The 15,628-nt window shown below is 36.1% G+C and overlaps 4 protein-coding genes across 7 annotated transcripts; 3 read left to right on the forward strand and 1 right to left on the reverse strand.

The window, feature by feature from the left end:
- Positions 1 to 386: 386 nt before the first annotated feature.
- On the forward strand, positions 387 to 2,092 carry LOC118036206 (probable aspartic proteinase GIP1). The gene has a single exon (XM_035041897.2). The coding sequence runs from the start codon at positions 593 to 595 to the stop codon at positions 1,928 to 1,930; it is 1,338 nt and encodes a 445-aa protein (XP_034897788.1). The 5' UTR covers positions 387 to 592; the 3' UTR covers positions 1,931 to 2,092.
- Positions 2,093 to 4,052: 1,960 nt separating this feature from the next.
- LOC118036207 (DEAD-box ATP-dependent RNA helicase 57) lies at positions 4,053 to 9,303 on the reverse strand. 2 transcript variants are annotated; one of them, XM_035041899.2, is made up of 12 exons: positions 9,069 to 9,303; positions 8,856 to 8,976; positions 8,635 to 8,747; positions 8,409 to 8,500; positions 7,836 to 7,932; positions 7,552 to 7,632; positions 7,246 to 7,484; positions 6,123 to 6,317; positions 5,954 to 6,044; positions 5,237 to 5,359; positions 4,859 to 5,009; positions 4,053 to 4,445 (listed from the first exon to the last, which is right to left on the reverse strand). In XM_035041899.2, exons 1-12 carry the CDS (start codon positions 9,147 to 9,149, stop codon positions 4,237 to 4,239), a joined length of 1,593 nt encoding a protein of 530 aa, XP_034897790.1. In that variant the 5' UTR covers positions 9,150 to 9,303; the 3' UTR covers positions 4,053 to 4,236. The 2 variants fall into 2 exon arrangements, with proteins under 2 accessions (XP_034897790.1, XP_034897789.1); XM_035041898.2 differs by having other exon boundaries at positions 8,856 to 8,979.
- Positions 9,304 to 10,663: 1,360 nt separating this feature from the next.
- Positions 10,664 to 13,200, forward strand: LOC118036208 (GCN5-related N-acetyltransferase 3, chloroplastic). Of its 3 annotated transcripts, none has more exons than XR_012168915.1 (4): positions 10,664 to 11,341; positions 11,780 to 11,848; positions 12,330 to 12,386; positions 12,846 to 12,927. XR_012168915.1 is itself a non-coding variant. In XM_035041901.2 (4 exons), exons 1-4 carry the CDS (start codon positions 10,808 to 10,810, stop codon positions 13,000 to 13,002), a joined length of 807 nt encoding a protein of 268 aa, XP_034897792.1. In that variant the 5' UTR covers positions 10,666 to 10,807; the 3' UTR covers positions 13,003 to 13,200. The 3 variants fall into 3 exon arrangements, 2 of the variants coding, with proteins under 2 accessions (XP_073263102.1, XP_034897792.1); XM_035041901.2 differs by having other exon boundaries at positions 10,666 to 11,341; positions 11,790 to 11,848; positions 12,846 to 13,200; XM_073407001.1 differs by lacking the exon at positions 11,780 to 11,848 and having other exon boundaries at positions 10,665 to 11,341; positions 12,846 to 12,986.
- A 113-nt stretch (positions 13,201 to 13,313) lies between these two features.
- On the forward strand, positions 13,314 to 14,691 carry LOC140954171 (uncharacterized). Its single transcript, XM_073407000.1, has 2 exons — positions 13,314 to 13,910; positions 14,120 to 14,691. The coding sequence occupies exons 1-2, from the start codon at positions 13,460 to 13,462 to the stop codon at positions 14,611 to 14,613; spliced, it is 945 nt and encodes a 314-aa protein (XP_073263101.1). The 5' UTR covers positions 13,314 to 13,459; the 3' UTR covers positions 14,614 to 14,691.
- The last annotated feature ends 937 nt before the right edge of the window (positions 14,692 to 15,628 follow it).

The following is a 15,628-nucleotide window of genomic DNA, read 5'->3' on the forward strand; positions in this document are numbered from 1 at the left end:
GTATTTCTGAACGAAAAATACTTTAAAAAATAATCATTATCAATTCTATATTATAGAATGTAAACACTAACTAAATCTCAATTATTTTGTTGTTCACCTTCGTACAGGTAGATTAGTGGGTTAAACTAATAAATGCACCACCATGGCATGAACGGTTATTGTTTTAATGCAAACCTAGTTTTAATTAAAGAATATATAAATTACCAAAAAATATATATACATATTTGCAAAATTAGGGAATATATCTGGACGAAAAGTCAAATACGTTTCTCCAATATATATTTTTTAACTAATCATTTATATCAACTTTTAGGAAACCATGTTGTGTTATCCATAAAGACACACACTCACAGAATGCTACAAGTTGCTTCTTTATCCGAGTCAAATCAATTACAGCAGGCAAAATTCCTAAGCGCTATGCCGTCATGTGCAGCACACAGAGAGATCTTGAGATTCATCGCCGGCAGAACAGAACATGAACGTACTTCCCATGTAACACAGGACTCCATGCCAACTCTATAAATGTCGACTCTCACATGATTATCTAGATCATAATTAATCCTGCTCTCAACAACACTCGAAACAATCATCAATGGCAAAGCTAGCAGTCCCTCTTCTGATTTTTTTCTTCCTCTTATCGTGTATCCCTTCTCAAGCAGCTCCTCCCCTCCAAACGCCCCTCCAAACGCCAGTCCAGAAGGACCATTCAACCAGCCAATATATCATCACTGCATACCTAAAAACCCCTCTCATGCCCACCAAATTGCTCTTGGATCTTGGTGCTACATACAGCTGGGTAAATTGCGACGACTACATTTCCTCTACCTACCAGCATGTCCCCTGTAACAGTTCCATCGCTAATTCTCTTGGTTCTTATGGTTGCGTGGACATTTGCGACGGTCCACCGGGTCCAAATTGTGCAAACAACTCTTTCCTCTTCCTCCCCGATAACCCCATCAAACCTGTTGACTACAAAAAAGTTAATGGCCTCAACGATGCCCTTGTTGACTATCTCGCCTTGCTCAATAACCTAGGCTCCCTTTCCTCGATCGATAATTTCATCTTTTCCTGTGCTCGAACTGGTTTTCTGAAAGGCCTGGCTAAGGGTGTAACTGGCTTAGCCTCCCTGGGCAACTCAAACCTCTCAATCCCAGTGCAGATCAATAAAGCCTTCTCTTCCTCTCCAAATTGTTTTGCTATGTGCTTGTCAGGATCCATCTCTCAACCTGGAGTGGCTCTTTTCGGTAGTAAAGGGCCTTATAATTTCTTGCATGGAATTGACCTCTCAAAATCACTTCTTTACACTCCTCTTATTTTTAACCCGCTTGGAAGAGATTCTGTTCCAAATAGCCACACTCTCTCTCCTGAGTATTATGTGGGGCTGACTTCCATAAAAGTGAACGGAAAGATGGTAGCTTTTAACAGAACACTGTTGGCCATTGATGGTCAGTCTGGTTCTGGGGGGACCAGGATCAGCACTGTTGTGCCATACACGAAGTTACAGAGTTCTATTTACAAGGCTTTTACTCTGGCTTTCTTGAGGGAAGCAACTTCCTCTGCTTTCAATCTTACTACAACAAAGCCTGTCAAGCCATTCAGAGTCTGCTACCCTGCGGGTGCTGTGAAGACGACACAAATGGGACCGGCTGTACCAGTAATCGAACTGGTGTTGGATAGACAAGATGTGGTTTGGAAGATGTTTGGATCGAACTCTATGGTGAGGGTTACAAAGAAGAGTGTTGATCTTTGGTGCTTGGGTGTTGTGGATGGTGGGACCATTGATGGCCCGTCTATCGTGATTGGTGGTCTCCAGTTGGAGGACAATTTGCTACAATTCGATCTACAGTCAAAGAAACTGGGTTTCAGTTCATCAATTTTGTCCAAGGGGACCAAATGCGCAGACTACAAATTTCCTACCAGAAAAGTCTAAGAAGATGATGTATTTATAACATCCATCATGTACTGTTTGCATGCTTTCGTTGAGTTTTTCTACCTTCGTTAAGCTAAGGGGCAAAGACAGGCCTATCTAGCTTTGTAATAAAAGTTCGAGTTCTCAAATAAATGAATAAAAGGATGCATGTATTAAAAGAAATTAGAGAAAAAAATGAGTTTGTATATTACCTACCCCTGCATCCATGAAAAACACCTAAAATTTTGAAAAATAGATCCACCGTTGCAACCGATATAGATTTTGAAATATCAGTTTAATTGTCATGGTTGATTTAAGTTTCACACAACAATTATATCGTTACAGTAAATTTAAACTTCAAACAATAATTCTGTCGTTAAGTGAATTTAAATTTCATACAATTATTGTGTCGTTTTGGTCAACTTAAATTTAAAACAATTGTATCACAGACTTAAGTCATCAAGATATGATTATAAGTTTGAGTTCTTACTGAAAATTTGCACATGCAAATTAATCCAATATCAATATTAATTATAAAAAAAGAAGAAGAAACAGCAGTATCAACATCGATAAGAATTATGAAAGCCCTTTTGAGTGCTTGACTTCTTTGACTTTTGATGACGATGATGAAGAACTCAACCCATTTAATTTTCCAAATCTTGCTGCTAAGCCAGGAAACAACAATTGTTTACAAGAATTGCAAGATTCTTACAAGTCCTTTTCTCCTAGCTTCCCCACCAGTATTGGTCTTCAAGAGAATAATAATAATAATAATAATAATCGTAGCTCCTCCAATTCTGATTTTGGGGTCATTTTTAGTGGCCAAAATCAACAACTTGCACAACAATGCAAGGAAGAGGAGATGGGTTCCTATAACTGTTGCTCTTTTTTTCCTTTGACAACTCCATTATTAATCCACACAAGCTCCACAACACACTGCTTTCACATTTCTCTACTACGTTTGTAAATGATACTCACAACGTGGCAATTCAATTCCATACTATAATTAAAAACAATTGCTTGAAACAGATGCAAGGAACTATCAGATGAAAATCATTCAAAATCATAATTAAAGACACTCAAGGCACAGTGAAAGTGAGGAAATTAATTAAGGAATCTTCTTAAAATAAATGAAAGTTCAATGCCTAGGGCTAACAGATTGATTAATTGGATCAAAATGCCTTTCAGTTTTATTGGTGCTCACGACATGGTTATATGGCTTCTTACATTTTTGTCTGACTTTAATGAACTTATATGCAATCACCCAACTGTATCAGTATCCAATGCTATTTTGAGTACTGTATAGATTGGGATCCAAGGTTATTTTGGATTCTATCCCTGCCAAAATCCAAGATTATTTTGAGTTCTGCATCCAATCGGATCTAAGGTTATTTGGGTATTTTCTGGCCAGAACCCAAAGTTATTTTGGATCATGTGCAAACATAGATACTTGTAATATTAATAGTAATATTTAACTTCTCTGAGTTCTTATGTCTTTTAATTATTTAAAAAAATATATGGTTTTTCTTCAATGGTAATAATAATAATAATAATAATAATATTTGTGATATTAATAATACTATTTTTTATATTAATACCTTTTAATTATAATAAAAATAATAATATTTATAACACAAACAATATTATTTTTAATTTTAATATATTTAATTATAATAGAAAAAAATAATATTTATAATAAAAACTATATGAATTTTATAAACAAGTGTTCGAAAATAAAGAGTCAATAAATTGCTCAAACTCGCTTTGACGCTCGCAAACATTTTTTTTTTTTTTTTTTCAAGGAATCATGAAACCATCGGTGCATAAGGAATGGCCTGAATGAAAGGACCATACCGAGAAGGGGCAGAGCGCCAAGCCAACGGTTTTACTCCAACGGATGCGAAGAGGTCTTGCTAGTGCAGGTCTGCTAGGTCATACCAATTCTCCTCGGTGCGATATAACTTTCATTTACCACAACTACACATTTATTTATTAAAATCAAACCATTAAAAAACCTCCTTGAACAACAAGTTACTGGGGGGTCTCAGCTTGAAAAACACCATCTAGGATATTCAAAATGTAGTTAATAAACATGTTTCCTTAATTCTCTAAGGAGAAACATGTTTATAATAAATAGAAAAACTAGAGATGTAAATTGAAATACTATTTTCTGAAAGTAAACACAACTTTTAGTTCTTCAAGATTGACAACAAGCTATAGGTGTGAATCATGGGACAAAATGTTGGCAGAGATTCAAAGCAGCAGATTGCTACGCTGTCTCCGAAAGACAAAACACAAGATTCTCTTAAGTTTGCTTCAATACTGTTTCATTCTTCCTGATCTTTTGGTTTTGTTGAGATTGATTCTCTTCGTGGACAGTGCTTCTTCCACTTCTTTTTGGGCATATCCAGGAGCCAAGATGGAACCTCGCAGCCTGAAGCAGTCATCACATTAGCTATGTTTCGCAAATATGGAATATCATGTTCCGTGTAGAAAGTAATAGCTTCACCAATCCTCCCTGCTCTGCCCGACCGACCTATCCGATAAATCAAGAAAGTTTAGCAGCATTAGTTTTCTATTTGTCAACAAAAACACAATCCTTGTAAATGAATCAACAATTATTGCTTTTCTACAATTATGTGTTAAGAGCCCTTTGAATGCCAGAAATCCACAGGACTCAGAAATCAGAGGCAATTTAATTCCATAATATAATTAAATATAATTACTTGAAACAGATGTAAGGGACTATCAGATGAAAATCATACAAAATCGATGACAGTTCATTGCCTAAGGCTAACAGATTGATAAATTGGATCAAAATGTCTTTCACTATTATTGGTGCTCACAACATGGTTATGGCTTCTTCCATTTTTGTCAGACTTTAATGAACTTATATGCAATCACCTCACATATAGACATAGGAGTGTATCCAGAGGTTCAGAAACATACCAATCCTGTGAATGTATGAAGCAGCACAATCTGGGAAATCATAATTAATTACACACTTGACACCTTTGAAATCCATACCCCGACCAAGCACATCAGTTGCAATCAAAACCCATGTCTTTCCAGCTCTGAAGTCATCGATTACACTCTCTCGCTGAGTTCAAGTGAAAAAGACTAGTGTAAAGTACTGTAACTGCTAGGATAACATTATTGATTAGGATAAATGAATCTATAATATTAAATGCCACAAACAATGAAACAGATTCAGCAGAGTTCTGGAAGGCCCTGCAAGAGTGGGCACCAGGATCTTCCTTGATTTTCCTTCTTCACATTATTGATTACCAAAGAATGCAAGCTTGACCATATAAATGGAACTCCTACCTGCTCCTGTGATAGATTCGAATGAATAACACCAACTCTAATGCTGTCAAATTTCAGTTCTCCATATAGTTCTTCTGCTCGCTCAATGCTTTGAACAAAGATCAACATTGGTGGATTCAGACTCTACTGCCAAGCATGAGATGCAGCAGAAAGATCAAGAAAATAAAAATCTATTATAACACTTGGAAGAATAGCTTAACAAAGATAAGGCACAGTATAAAATACTCAACAATAATCTGGCCAGGTACAATGCTAGGTTTAGATACTATATGGCATTTTTCACTAAAAATTCAAACTACATGAAATACAGTAAAACCTGCATTTTTCTGACAAGCAATATGCTTACAAATCTAAACAATCTCCAACTCATTAATATTTAGTTCACAATTAACCAAAACTTAAATACATTTCTCATCTTTTATCAAACAAAAGAACAGACATAATGTCCATCTCAATAATGTGTGAGATAGTATGCTAGATTCAGTTCAAATTTTGAACCCAAATAGGAAATCCCCTCTGAAGAAAGAAACAAAAACACAACGAAACTTGGATTATGTAATGAATAACTCCAGAATACACAAACAAATGCAGTCCCTCCTACTTTTATGACTAGATGGTGTTGGCTCTGACTCCATAGCTCCATCCTAATATTGACTTAACAAATTCAATACCAAGGGGGGAAAATTCAACCGCATGGATATCAGCAGCATAGCATACCTCTGCGAAGCTTTGATGAAGTGCAAGAAGTTTCCCTTCTTCACTTCCAGCGAAGATCAATTTTTGTTTGATAGATTCAGAAGCTGCATTCCTATTCAAATTTCAAATACATGATGCATGTCAAAGGAATTTGATTTACTCTTTAATAATGGGAAATCATCATACTTACTTGTCACCAACAATAACTCTAACAGCATCATGCATAACAGTGCGTGCAACATCCTCGACAAAACCAGGTAGGGTAGCACTAAACAGAGAACGTATTATCGATGGGTTAGAGCATGCTTTCACCACAGAATCAGTCTGCTCTAACAAGCTGCGCTCAAATAGCTTATCAGATTCATCGAGAACAAGATACTCAACCCTGCAAAGCAACATTTATGTGGTAAAGTGCCTTGATGCTAACATATTTGTTAAGATGTTGCTAGAATTGACAGTGCTTGCGAATTAAGGTTAAAGTTGCCAATACATCTTTCTTTCTTAAAATAACCTAGAATCTGAGTAACATTTATGTCTGGTTGACACAATCATAGATGTGCAATTCCGATGAAAACAAAAGAAAAGCTCATCTTTGTATCTTAAACCCAGTTCAAATATCCAGAGCATGTTCTCGGCATCCCAATCCATCTGGGCCAACCTTACCCACCAAAAACAAAAGTTCACACTAATTTCTTAAAACAATATGTAAAAATGCAAGAATCTATACCCATGTAAGCTATACTCTCCCCAACCAATTAGTATACCATAGAAGTGCTTTGAGGCTCTATATGGAGTAATACATCTTGCAGGGGTGTGCCAATCAGACTTGCTCATGGAATGGAGGGGTTATTTCTTGAATGCTTCATTTTTCTTATTCCTATCAAGGTCCTTCTACATTGGACAATCTCTTGTCCAACCTACTGAACAGATATTTATCTATACAATAAAAGTAATAGTGGTGTAGGCCAACTTTAGATTTGTGTTCCGTGGAGGATTGCAGCAAGCTAGGTTTGAATAAATAGGGATTTCGGAAGCAATTATAATATTTACTGTAGTATTGAATAGTAACTAATATCATAGTAGCAAGAAAGAAAATATTGCTTAAAGAAATGTGGAAAGAAAGAACAGTCAATGCTAAGAGCATTAAAAATATTGCTTAAAGAAATGTGGAAAGAAAGAACAATCAATGCTAAGAGCATTAACTAAGTAATCTTAATATTCTAATTTCAAAAAATAAACTAAGATTCTTAGATAGTTTTAATATTGCTAAGAGAAATATTTCTTTGAGAAATGTGAAAAGAAACAGCAGTCACCTGCTTAAGTCTATCTTCTTCTTCTTCTTGCAGATACATAACTGTAAACGCCGAGGTGTTGATATAAGGATATCACAAGGTAGCTTTGTGAAATCAGTATTTCTCAAAAGCTCTTTGGTCATTAGCTTAATACGGAATTTACTTCCTTTAGCCATTTTCTTGCACTCCCTGGTTGTCTGAGCTGCTAACTCTCGTGTATGACACAAGATAACAGTTCTGATCCCATCCTTTGATGGTTGCTGCATATAGAACTTTGATCAGAAAAGCTCGAGGATCAGATTTCTCCCAATAAAAAGAAATTAGTACCTTCAATTTCATGAGCATGGGATACACAAAAGCTAAAGTTTTCCCAGATCCAGTTGGTGCTTTTGCAAAGCATTCCCGACCCTGGAAAACAGTGATGAGAAAATAGTCAACGGGATAGGCAATGATACTAAAAGATCTCTCAAGAACACATTTCAAAGTTCTAAAGGAAATTAGCACAGTTCTAACAGACACCTGTCATATTCCTTTTAACTAAATTTAAATGGGAAAAAACATAAATGAAAAGATCATTGGTCACCATAAGATAGTCAAACAGAAGTCCATACAGATAGGAGGACTGGAATAGCCTGCCTTTGAATTGGTGTTGGCTCCTTGAATCCAAGTTTTACCAAATTGTGCAATAAATATGACTCACATCCATATCTGCAAGTGAATCAAAGAAAATTTTCATCTACAGTTAGAGAATAGCAACAAATATATTCAAAAGTGACAAAAAAGGGCAGAGAGGCAGACATGTTCGTGGTACTATCGAGAGCTAATAAAGGGGAGCAAGGTGTCCTCTAAGAGACAATAAGACGTCTAAGATGATGGACCACACAACAAATGTATGATAAACACAACACCCTAGAATGTCATTAACAACTACAACAATGACAATATTCAGTCTACCAATAACACTATCATCTAACGTCAGATATTGGAAGGCAACAATTGAAGAAGAAAAGAATTGCTTTTACGAATAAATTCCAGAAAAAAAAGAAAAAAAAAGTGTAGTGGAACACAAAATACACTACAACAGTGTCATTTACCAAAGTAGCTAATCCGTGGCAACATGAAATCAAAATCATTGTTTATACATCCATCTACATTAAGACTACAAAATAAAGCTACAATACCACCTTGTGCTTAACTCTGCAAAACTTTGCAGGGGGGATGGAACGTTGTTTCCAGAGACATGGATGCCATACTTCTTCCTTAAACGTAAATCCCGCTAACCTCAACAAGAAATAAAGAAAAGGAAAATCACAAACACAGATTTCATAATAAACACAATTATAATACTAGTAATAATGACATACAATGACAAGAAATATAATTTAAAAAAAAAAAATAGGACAAACCAACCTCATTTTGCCTATTTAATTCCTTCTGATTATTTTCCTCCTGTTCACTTCTTTCATCGGTAACTACCGGCACCGAATCTGAACCCTTAAACACACTGAACCCTTCCACCCTTTCTATATTCATCAAATCAATAAACAACCAACAAAGCTAAAAATCAGAAAAAAGTCAAAACCTTTCCCTTTCAATTCACAATCCGAAACCCACAAAGAAAAATCAATAACCTGCTTTAGTTTTCCTCTTCCTCTTCTTATTGACAGAAACGACCACTTTCTCTGCTTCAGTATCTTCCCTTTTGAAGTAGCTCAAATCATCCACTGGACCATCATCATTTCTTTGTTTTCTCTTCTAAATAAATTAAAATTGGATCACAAATTAAACATTAAAGGTTAAATCCCCAAAACCAAAAGCAGAATAAAAATAAATAAAGGTGTTACCTTGAAGCGGGAAAAATCACCGGCAAACCTCTTCTTATTGAATTTGATGCCAGTGAGTAAAAAGGAGGTGTCTTTCTCCATTTTTTGAAGTTTTTTTACGCTGAATTTTAAGATTGAGAAAGAGCAGGCAAATAGCAACGGAGAGATGTTTTTGCTAGTTTTAGGGGTTTAGGGTTTATTTCTCAGGCTGTACCTGTCTGTGGCTATGGCTATTTTGTAATCGCCTTAAACGGCAACGTTGTTTAAAAACCCTAAGTTTTTTTTGTCTTAAAATATGTATCAAATTAATTTTTAATGAGTTAATTATAATTTAATCCTTATAGTTTATCAAAATAAATAAATCCATCCCTGTAGTATCAAAAATGACTAAATAGTCCTTTTATAAGTGTTGATCATGCTTCATTTAATAGTATTTTGTTCCAAAAAACTACTTTCTTTTCTCATCAAATTTCCATCATAACTATTTATTTTCTTACCATTGTTAAGAATAAAAAAAGTCAAAATAAACTTAAAAAGAACGTGAAATAGACAGAATGTCACAAATAAATATAAAAATATAGAGACTAACTAATAATTTTTTAAACCATGAGGACTAGTTAATTATTTTTGAAATAAAAAAAAACATACAAGGGCTAAAGTGTTAAAAATATTTAGAATATCTAAAATATCTCGATAATAAAAATATCAGTTTATCATCATATAATTAACTTGTTAATTTTTTAACTTTAATACTTAAAACTAAATAGGTAGCTCATGTTACATGGTAACCTTTTAATAAATTAATAAATTTTAAAACAAAACATAGATAAATCTATATCATCTTTTATCTTTGTCTTAAAGAGTATTGAAAATCATGGTTGATTTCCAGAGTTAGAAAAACAATTAACAAATGTCAAATACCAGGTAGAGAAATTAGAGAAAAAGTCAGGAGGAAGTGTGCTCAACTTGATTCATATACTAATAACATTTGTTCTATGTTTTTAAAAGTTATTTAAAAATATATATATATATTTTTTTATATCATTATGATATGCTAATATCAAAAATAATTTTTTAAAAAATAAAAAAATTATTTTATACATTTCTAAATAAAAAATAGTTTGAAAAACAATCATATTTATCCTAAAAATACTGTTTAGAAGGTCCTGTTTTGTGATTCAAGATTGATTTTTATCAACTATCAAAATCATATTTTGTCTTGTAAGTTTGAGCATAGCACAGGCAAAAGCAACCATGCTCTGCCATTATTCTCCTTATCCACCAGCTTAAGCTCTATCACCAAGCTACACTATGTGTCCTTGAAGTGAAAACAATCTGCAGCCTTTAAGTGATTTGCAAGCCAAATCACAACTTCATATCTCTCAGACAAAATTGAGAAGATTATATTAAAATTTTATTTTAAATCAAATTATAATTTTACTTATCATTCCAATTATTTTTATAGATAATATCAAATCAGTTCCAACATGTTTTAAAAAATTTCTTACCGGAGAAAAAAAATCAGAAACAATGAACTAATTTTTCATATTAAAAAATTATAATCTGACCGAGGCTGGCCAATTATCTATTATATATAAAAGACACGTAGGAAAAAGGGACCATGAGAAGGAACGAAATAAAAGATAAACGCTTGACCTGCTGGAATTGTCTGTCACCCAACCATCCAAAATTCCCGATCCTCATACTCTGAGTACCTTGATGGATGTGTTTATCGTGGTTTAGAGTGAGAGAAGTGGAGGATGGATGCTGCTGCAGCTCCAATGACCATAAAGATGAAGGCTTGTTGTGGTTATGGTGGCATCAAGGCCATGGAAATGAGATGGGCAACTAGAAAGGAATACAGCAGCAAAGTATCAACGAAGTTAAAACCAAGAATACCCATTTTCATATCCACAAACCCTTCTCACATAGACCCTCAAGAACTGAGAGACCTCTACGGCAGCTGTAACCACTCCTGCCACAGGTTTCCAAAGATGGACAAGATGGGAAAACTAGTTGAGCCTGTTGACATCAAGAGACTAAGCATTGCTCTTTCTCACAGTGATCTCCTTGTCTCTGTCTTTTGCAATAAAGAAGATGTTTTGGCTAGTGATGATGATTGTGGAAATGAGCGTGAACCCAGTAAAGGAGAGACTCCCCCCATGCTGGGTTTGGGAGATTTGTTGCACAGGGTGGTGCCTTTGCCTGTGGTTTCACCTTCCACTGGCATGTTAGTGGGATTTGGCCGTGCTGTTTCTGATCATGGATTGACTGCTTCCATCTTTGATGTCATGGTATGTGTGTGTGATTACACTTTTTGCTCACTGTTTATCAATCCCAATTGAGATTCTTTTTAAGTTGCTATTTATGGTAGAGGACGCAATCCATTGTTTCCAAGGGCCTCTCCCTTATTCTGTGGTCTAGTAATTTGTCTGCTATGTATGAATTTGGGTAATTCTGGTCCATAGCGGAATTCCTGTTCTTGATAATTATCTTTCCACAATCTTTGAACCATTTATTGCTGGATTGAAATCTTGAAGCCTTGTGAAGTCTCCATTTGTTTTGCAAATATATAGTCATTCAACTTGGTGCCTAGAAACTAATTTATAAGGGAATATTGACAGATTAAATATAAATTATATCATAGTCCATAAATTATTCCAGTTTGCATAAATATTATCGGCGAAAGCCGGATAGTTAACTTCACTTGTATTCATATAATTGAGTTTCAGTGCCTCCCAGGTTACTCCTTCATTACGGGGGATGGGAATTGGGACGATGATAATTAAAAGGATCATTAGGTTAGTCAAAAACTTTCTCTCTATATTTACGTATAAAGTTTCAATGATTGATCTGCACTTCCATAAAGATTAGCCAGTTCATTAATTCTTACCAATCTCAAGGAAATCTATAAGTGGCTGCTGCTTGAAAGTTTGTTGATGTGCTGCTTCCATCAGTGGCAATGTTGCTTGTTTGTTACATTTAGCAATACACTGCTCCTGTTGAAATGACAATATTGTAGTCTCTGGCATCAAGTTCTATTGGCCTCTCCAGGATAATCTGATTTTTTTGGTTGATCCTTAATGTTCGATGCAATGGTTTCAGATTCAGGAATCGAGGAATTATTCTCTTTAGAGTGGAAAAGACCTGTTGATGCAATTACCTGCATATCAGTTCTCTGGAATATCAAAAAGCACCTCAGCTTTAAAATTTAAATGTAGCAGCTTTTCTATCATGTTTTCCCTCGATCTGGAGCCTAACATTTACCTTTTTGTCTTCCAGAATACTCACAAGTAGAGATATTTATGACATTGCAGCCCTTTGCTCGGCCAATGAGAGGTAATTGCATGGAAGTCCCATATTAGCCACATACTTGCAATGAGTGTGAGAAAGGTCTTTATGGTACTGCGTGTTCATATAAATTATCTCTCAAAGGCTCGTGTATCTACAAATATATTTTAAAAAATGTCCAATTATTTTCCTTTTGACGTCAAGTAAAAAATCAGCAAATGGAGAAGGGAAATGAGTTGCAGAGACAGAGATAGGATTCACTCACTCACCATGACAAGATTAAGCCCTTGAAGGATATGTGGTTTTGAGAAATGGAATTGGGAGAAAATAATCCCAGACTCAATTTATGCCGTCAGTTCTTTTGGCACAGTGGATATATATGAACTTGTAGAATTCCTGTTTGAGGATAAAAGCATGATTTATCATTTTCTTTCTATTGTGTTCAGATACTTTGAACATATGCATGAAAACTTAGCCATTAACAATGGTTTACCTAACCTTTGTCAGGCCGTTCTTCAAAGCCTGTGGATTTGGAGATGACATAATGGGTTCAACTACAATGATGTATACAAGGACTCTATCAACTCACATTGAAGGTGATCAGATGGTTAGATATGCTGGTCGAAAACTTTTGCTGGTTCCGCCGCTACGTCAGTCGTCCTAGTCCTTAAGAGGGTTTGGACCCGAGTGATTTTATTGAAAGAATGGCAATGTGCCAATATCGTTCACTCGATGATGTCTGTACTCTGTACAAACGTGAACCTTTACTACAGCCGTTCATGTATGCTATTATTTATTTAATGAGGCACTGTTGGATAATTGACTATGAGCATTTTTCAGACATGAGACTTGTTGATTTTCACCCCCCGGGACCACTTTGCATCGGTTTCTTGTCAGACTCAGATTCTCGCTTAGCTGTGTTGCACTTTGTAGGAGAAAAAGGTGCAAAAGATTACCCCTTAATTATGCTTAGGGATAAGAATTCTCTCTAGCAAAGTAAAGTAGCCTAAAAGATAATGCCAACGGTTTCACCTTCTCCTTTCCAAAGCAACTTTATCGAAATAAAGCCCTGATACAGGAAAAGTTCTCTAACCGTTAGTTGTCTTCTGCACTTGCTTGGCATGGGTAAAATTTGGGTTGAAGTTTGCTTGATCTCTGCTCGAGGACTCCGGCGCACTTCGTCACTTTGGAAGCTTCAATGGTTTGCTGTTGGCTGGATTGATCCTAAGAACAAATATTGTACCAAGATCGATGCCTGTGGAAATGCGAATCCCACATGGAAAACCAAGTTTGCTGCCTTGCTTGATGATTCAGACTTTCAAGATATGGCACTGCACGTTGAGGTATACAGCAGGGAGCCCATTTTTCTGAGAGAAAGACTCGAAGGGACTGCGACTGTAGTCCTCAAAGAATTCCTGGCAAAGTATAGTAACAGCAATGAGGCCTCAAGGCCAGGAACTGAAGAAGTAGGGAGCTATCAACTACGCAAAAGAAATTCCAGTAAACCTCAAGGATTTGTTGACGTTTCAATTCATATCTCCGAGGAAAGGGAACAGTCCAGTTTATACCCAGGTAAATTCTCTTGGGAGAAATCTTTCTTAAACTCACCTAACTGGATTGCTAACTTCAGATTGTGCTCCACGGACCAGTGCCTGTCTTTTTTACATTTTTATTTTGAGGGAGCATATTACAACCTGAATATTGATATAGAGCTTGGATTATCGTCTACAATCTTGTGATTGAATTTTGGCATGCACTTGTTGAATTAAACTGCGTTACAGGCAACGAAGGAGGGATTATGCTCATGGACCACAACAACAAGATTACATTACCTACTGAAGGGTCAGGGAAAGCCTTCCCTTCAGAAGTGCCTCTAGGTCCACTCCGACAACCGGAAAACCATTCATCAAGTGTTGCATACAATCATCCACTGCCATACCCTGCAAATTATTCCAATCCATCAGTAGGTGGCCCAAGCTACCCACCAGCAGCTGGTCCAAGCTATCAACCATCTCGAACTCCTCCACCACCACCTCCACCATCTAATGTTGGTTACATTCCAACTTTTCTTCCAAATACGGATTATATAAATATGCCATCTTCAGTAGCAGCAGCTGGACCCCGAGGTCCACGACCTGGTTTGGCGATGGGAGTTGGTGCTGGAGCTTTGGCCGCTGGTGCTGTCATATTTGGTGATGACTTCATGTCAGGATTTGATAATCTGACGGGCTTACATGATCCTAGTCTTACAATAACAACAAATCCTCCTTTCTGATAAAAGGGGTTCCAGTTTCCTGTAATTGTGCTACAATGCTATCGAATTTGAATTGGTTGTCCCTTATTTTCTGCTTTATTTGTGAGTGTTCATTTCATTTTGATCCTGATACAGAGAACAAAAAAGTTTTCATTCAATTCGAGGAGAACTAATGATGATAGCCTGTTCTAGCCATCCACATCACTAAAATCTTCTGATACGTTCCCACTTTTGATTAAATGCGCCTCATGAGACAATAGCTGCAGTTATGCAGTGTAAATAACATGCTCCTGAATATCATTCAAAAGAAATCCAAGCAAGAATTTCAAGTCACCAAGAGAGGCAAAAAGAATAAAAGCATGGCATGACCAGGTTGTGGTAAGAATATCACTCTTAGTTGTTTCTCTGAGTTGAGGAATTGAATAATTTGTCGAAGTCGAATCTGACTGCTACTTTTACCTAGCTCACAAGGTGTTCTCATCTGAATCTACCAACAGCTTTTCAAATACATACAAGCTATGAGAAGAATGCCACAATTCTTAATTGCTTCGAGACAAGAACCAGGTTTAGCTCGTGAAAGTCCCATGGAGTTCCAATTAAGATGGAACAATTCGATCATTGTCACCCGTGATTATCAAAACTGCGAGTCCATTACCCGTCAGCAAATACACAAGGATCAGCATTTCATTCAACCTTTTAGAATCAATAATTAATGTGACAAAGCTGAAAGTATTTTCACGACTCAAAAAATGATGCTATGCAACTGGACTCATTGTCTATCAACAAGAAGACACCAAGAAGTTCCAAGTAGAGAGATCCTCATTGAGAAAAAAAGTCCCCCATAGACCCATTTATGAATCTTCCATGCTCCATTCCTCGGCCAGCACTTCCTTAGCAATTCAGATTAGAGATGAAGGAACCTCGCTAGTTGACAAGTAGGGATGCTGTGAGCCAAAAAATGGCCAATCCATCCAAATGCCTTTCATCTCACTGTCTTCATTTCTCACTCAGTACTTCTTAATATATATTTTTCAAG

This window comes from Populus alba, chromosome 19 (genome assembly GCF_005239225.2).
Source record: "Populus alba chromosome 19, ASM523922v2, whole genome shotgun sequence".
Classification (NCBI taxonomy): Eukaryota; Viridiplantae; Streptophyta; class Magnoliopsida; order Malpighiales; family Salicaceae; genus Populus; species Populus alba.

Coding starts and splice junctions, on each gene's coding strand:
- LOC118036206 (XM_035041897.2), top strand. CDS start 593: ATGGCAAAGCTAGCAGTCCCTCTTCTGATTTTTTTCTTCCTCTTATCG.
- LOC118036207 (XM_035041898.2), bottom strand. CDS start 9,149: ATGGAGAAAGACACCTCCTTTTTACTCACTGGCATCAAATTCAATAAG. Junction 8,980..9,068: donor GTGATTTTTCCCGCTTCAAG/GTAACACCTTTA, acceptor TAATTTATTTAG/AAGAGAAAACAAAGAAATGA. Junction 4,446..4,858: donor TTCATACATTCACAGGATTG/GTATGTTTCTGA, acceptor TTTATCGGATAG/GTCGGTCGGGCAGAGCAGGG.
- LOC140954171 (XM_073407000.1), top strand. CDS start 13,460: ATGGGTAAAATTTGGGTTGAAGTTTGCTTGATCTCTGCTCGAGGACTC. Junction 13,911..14,119: donor ACAGTCCAGTTTATACCCAG/GTAAATTCTCTT, acceptor ACTGCGTTACAG/GCAACGAAGGAGGGATTATG.
- LOC118036208 (XM_035041901.2), top strand. CDS start 10,808: ATGGATGCTGCTGCAGCTCCAATGACCATAAAGATGAAGGCTTGTTGT. Junction 11,342..11,789: donor CTTCCATCTTTGATGTCATG/GTATGTGTGTGT, acceptor AGTGCCTCCCAG/GTTACTCCTTCATTACGGGG. Junction 12,387..12,845: donor CTTTGCTCGGCCAATGAGAG/GTAATTGCATGG, acceptor AACCTTTGTCAG/GCCGTTCTTCAAAGCCTGTG.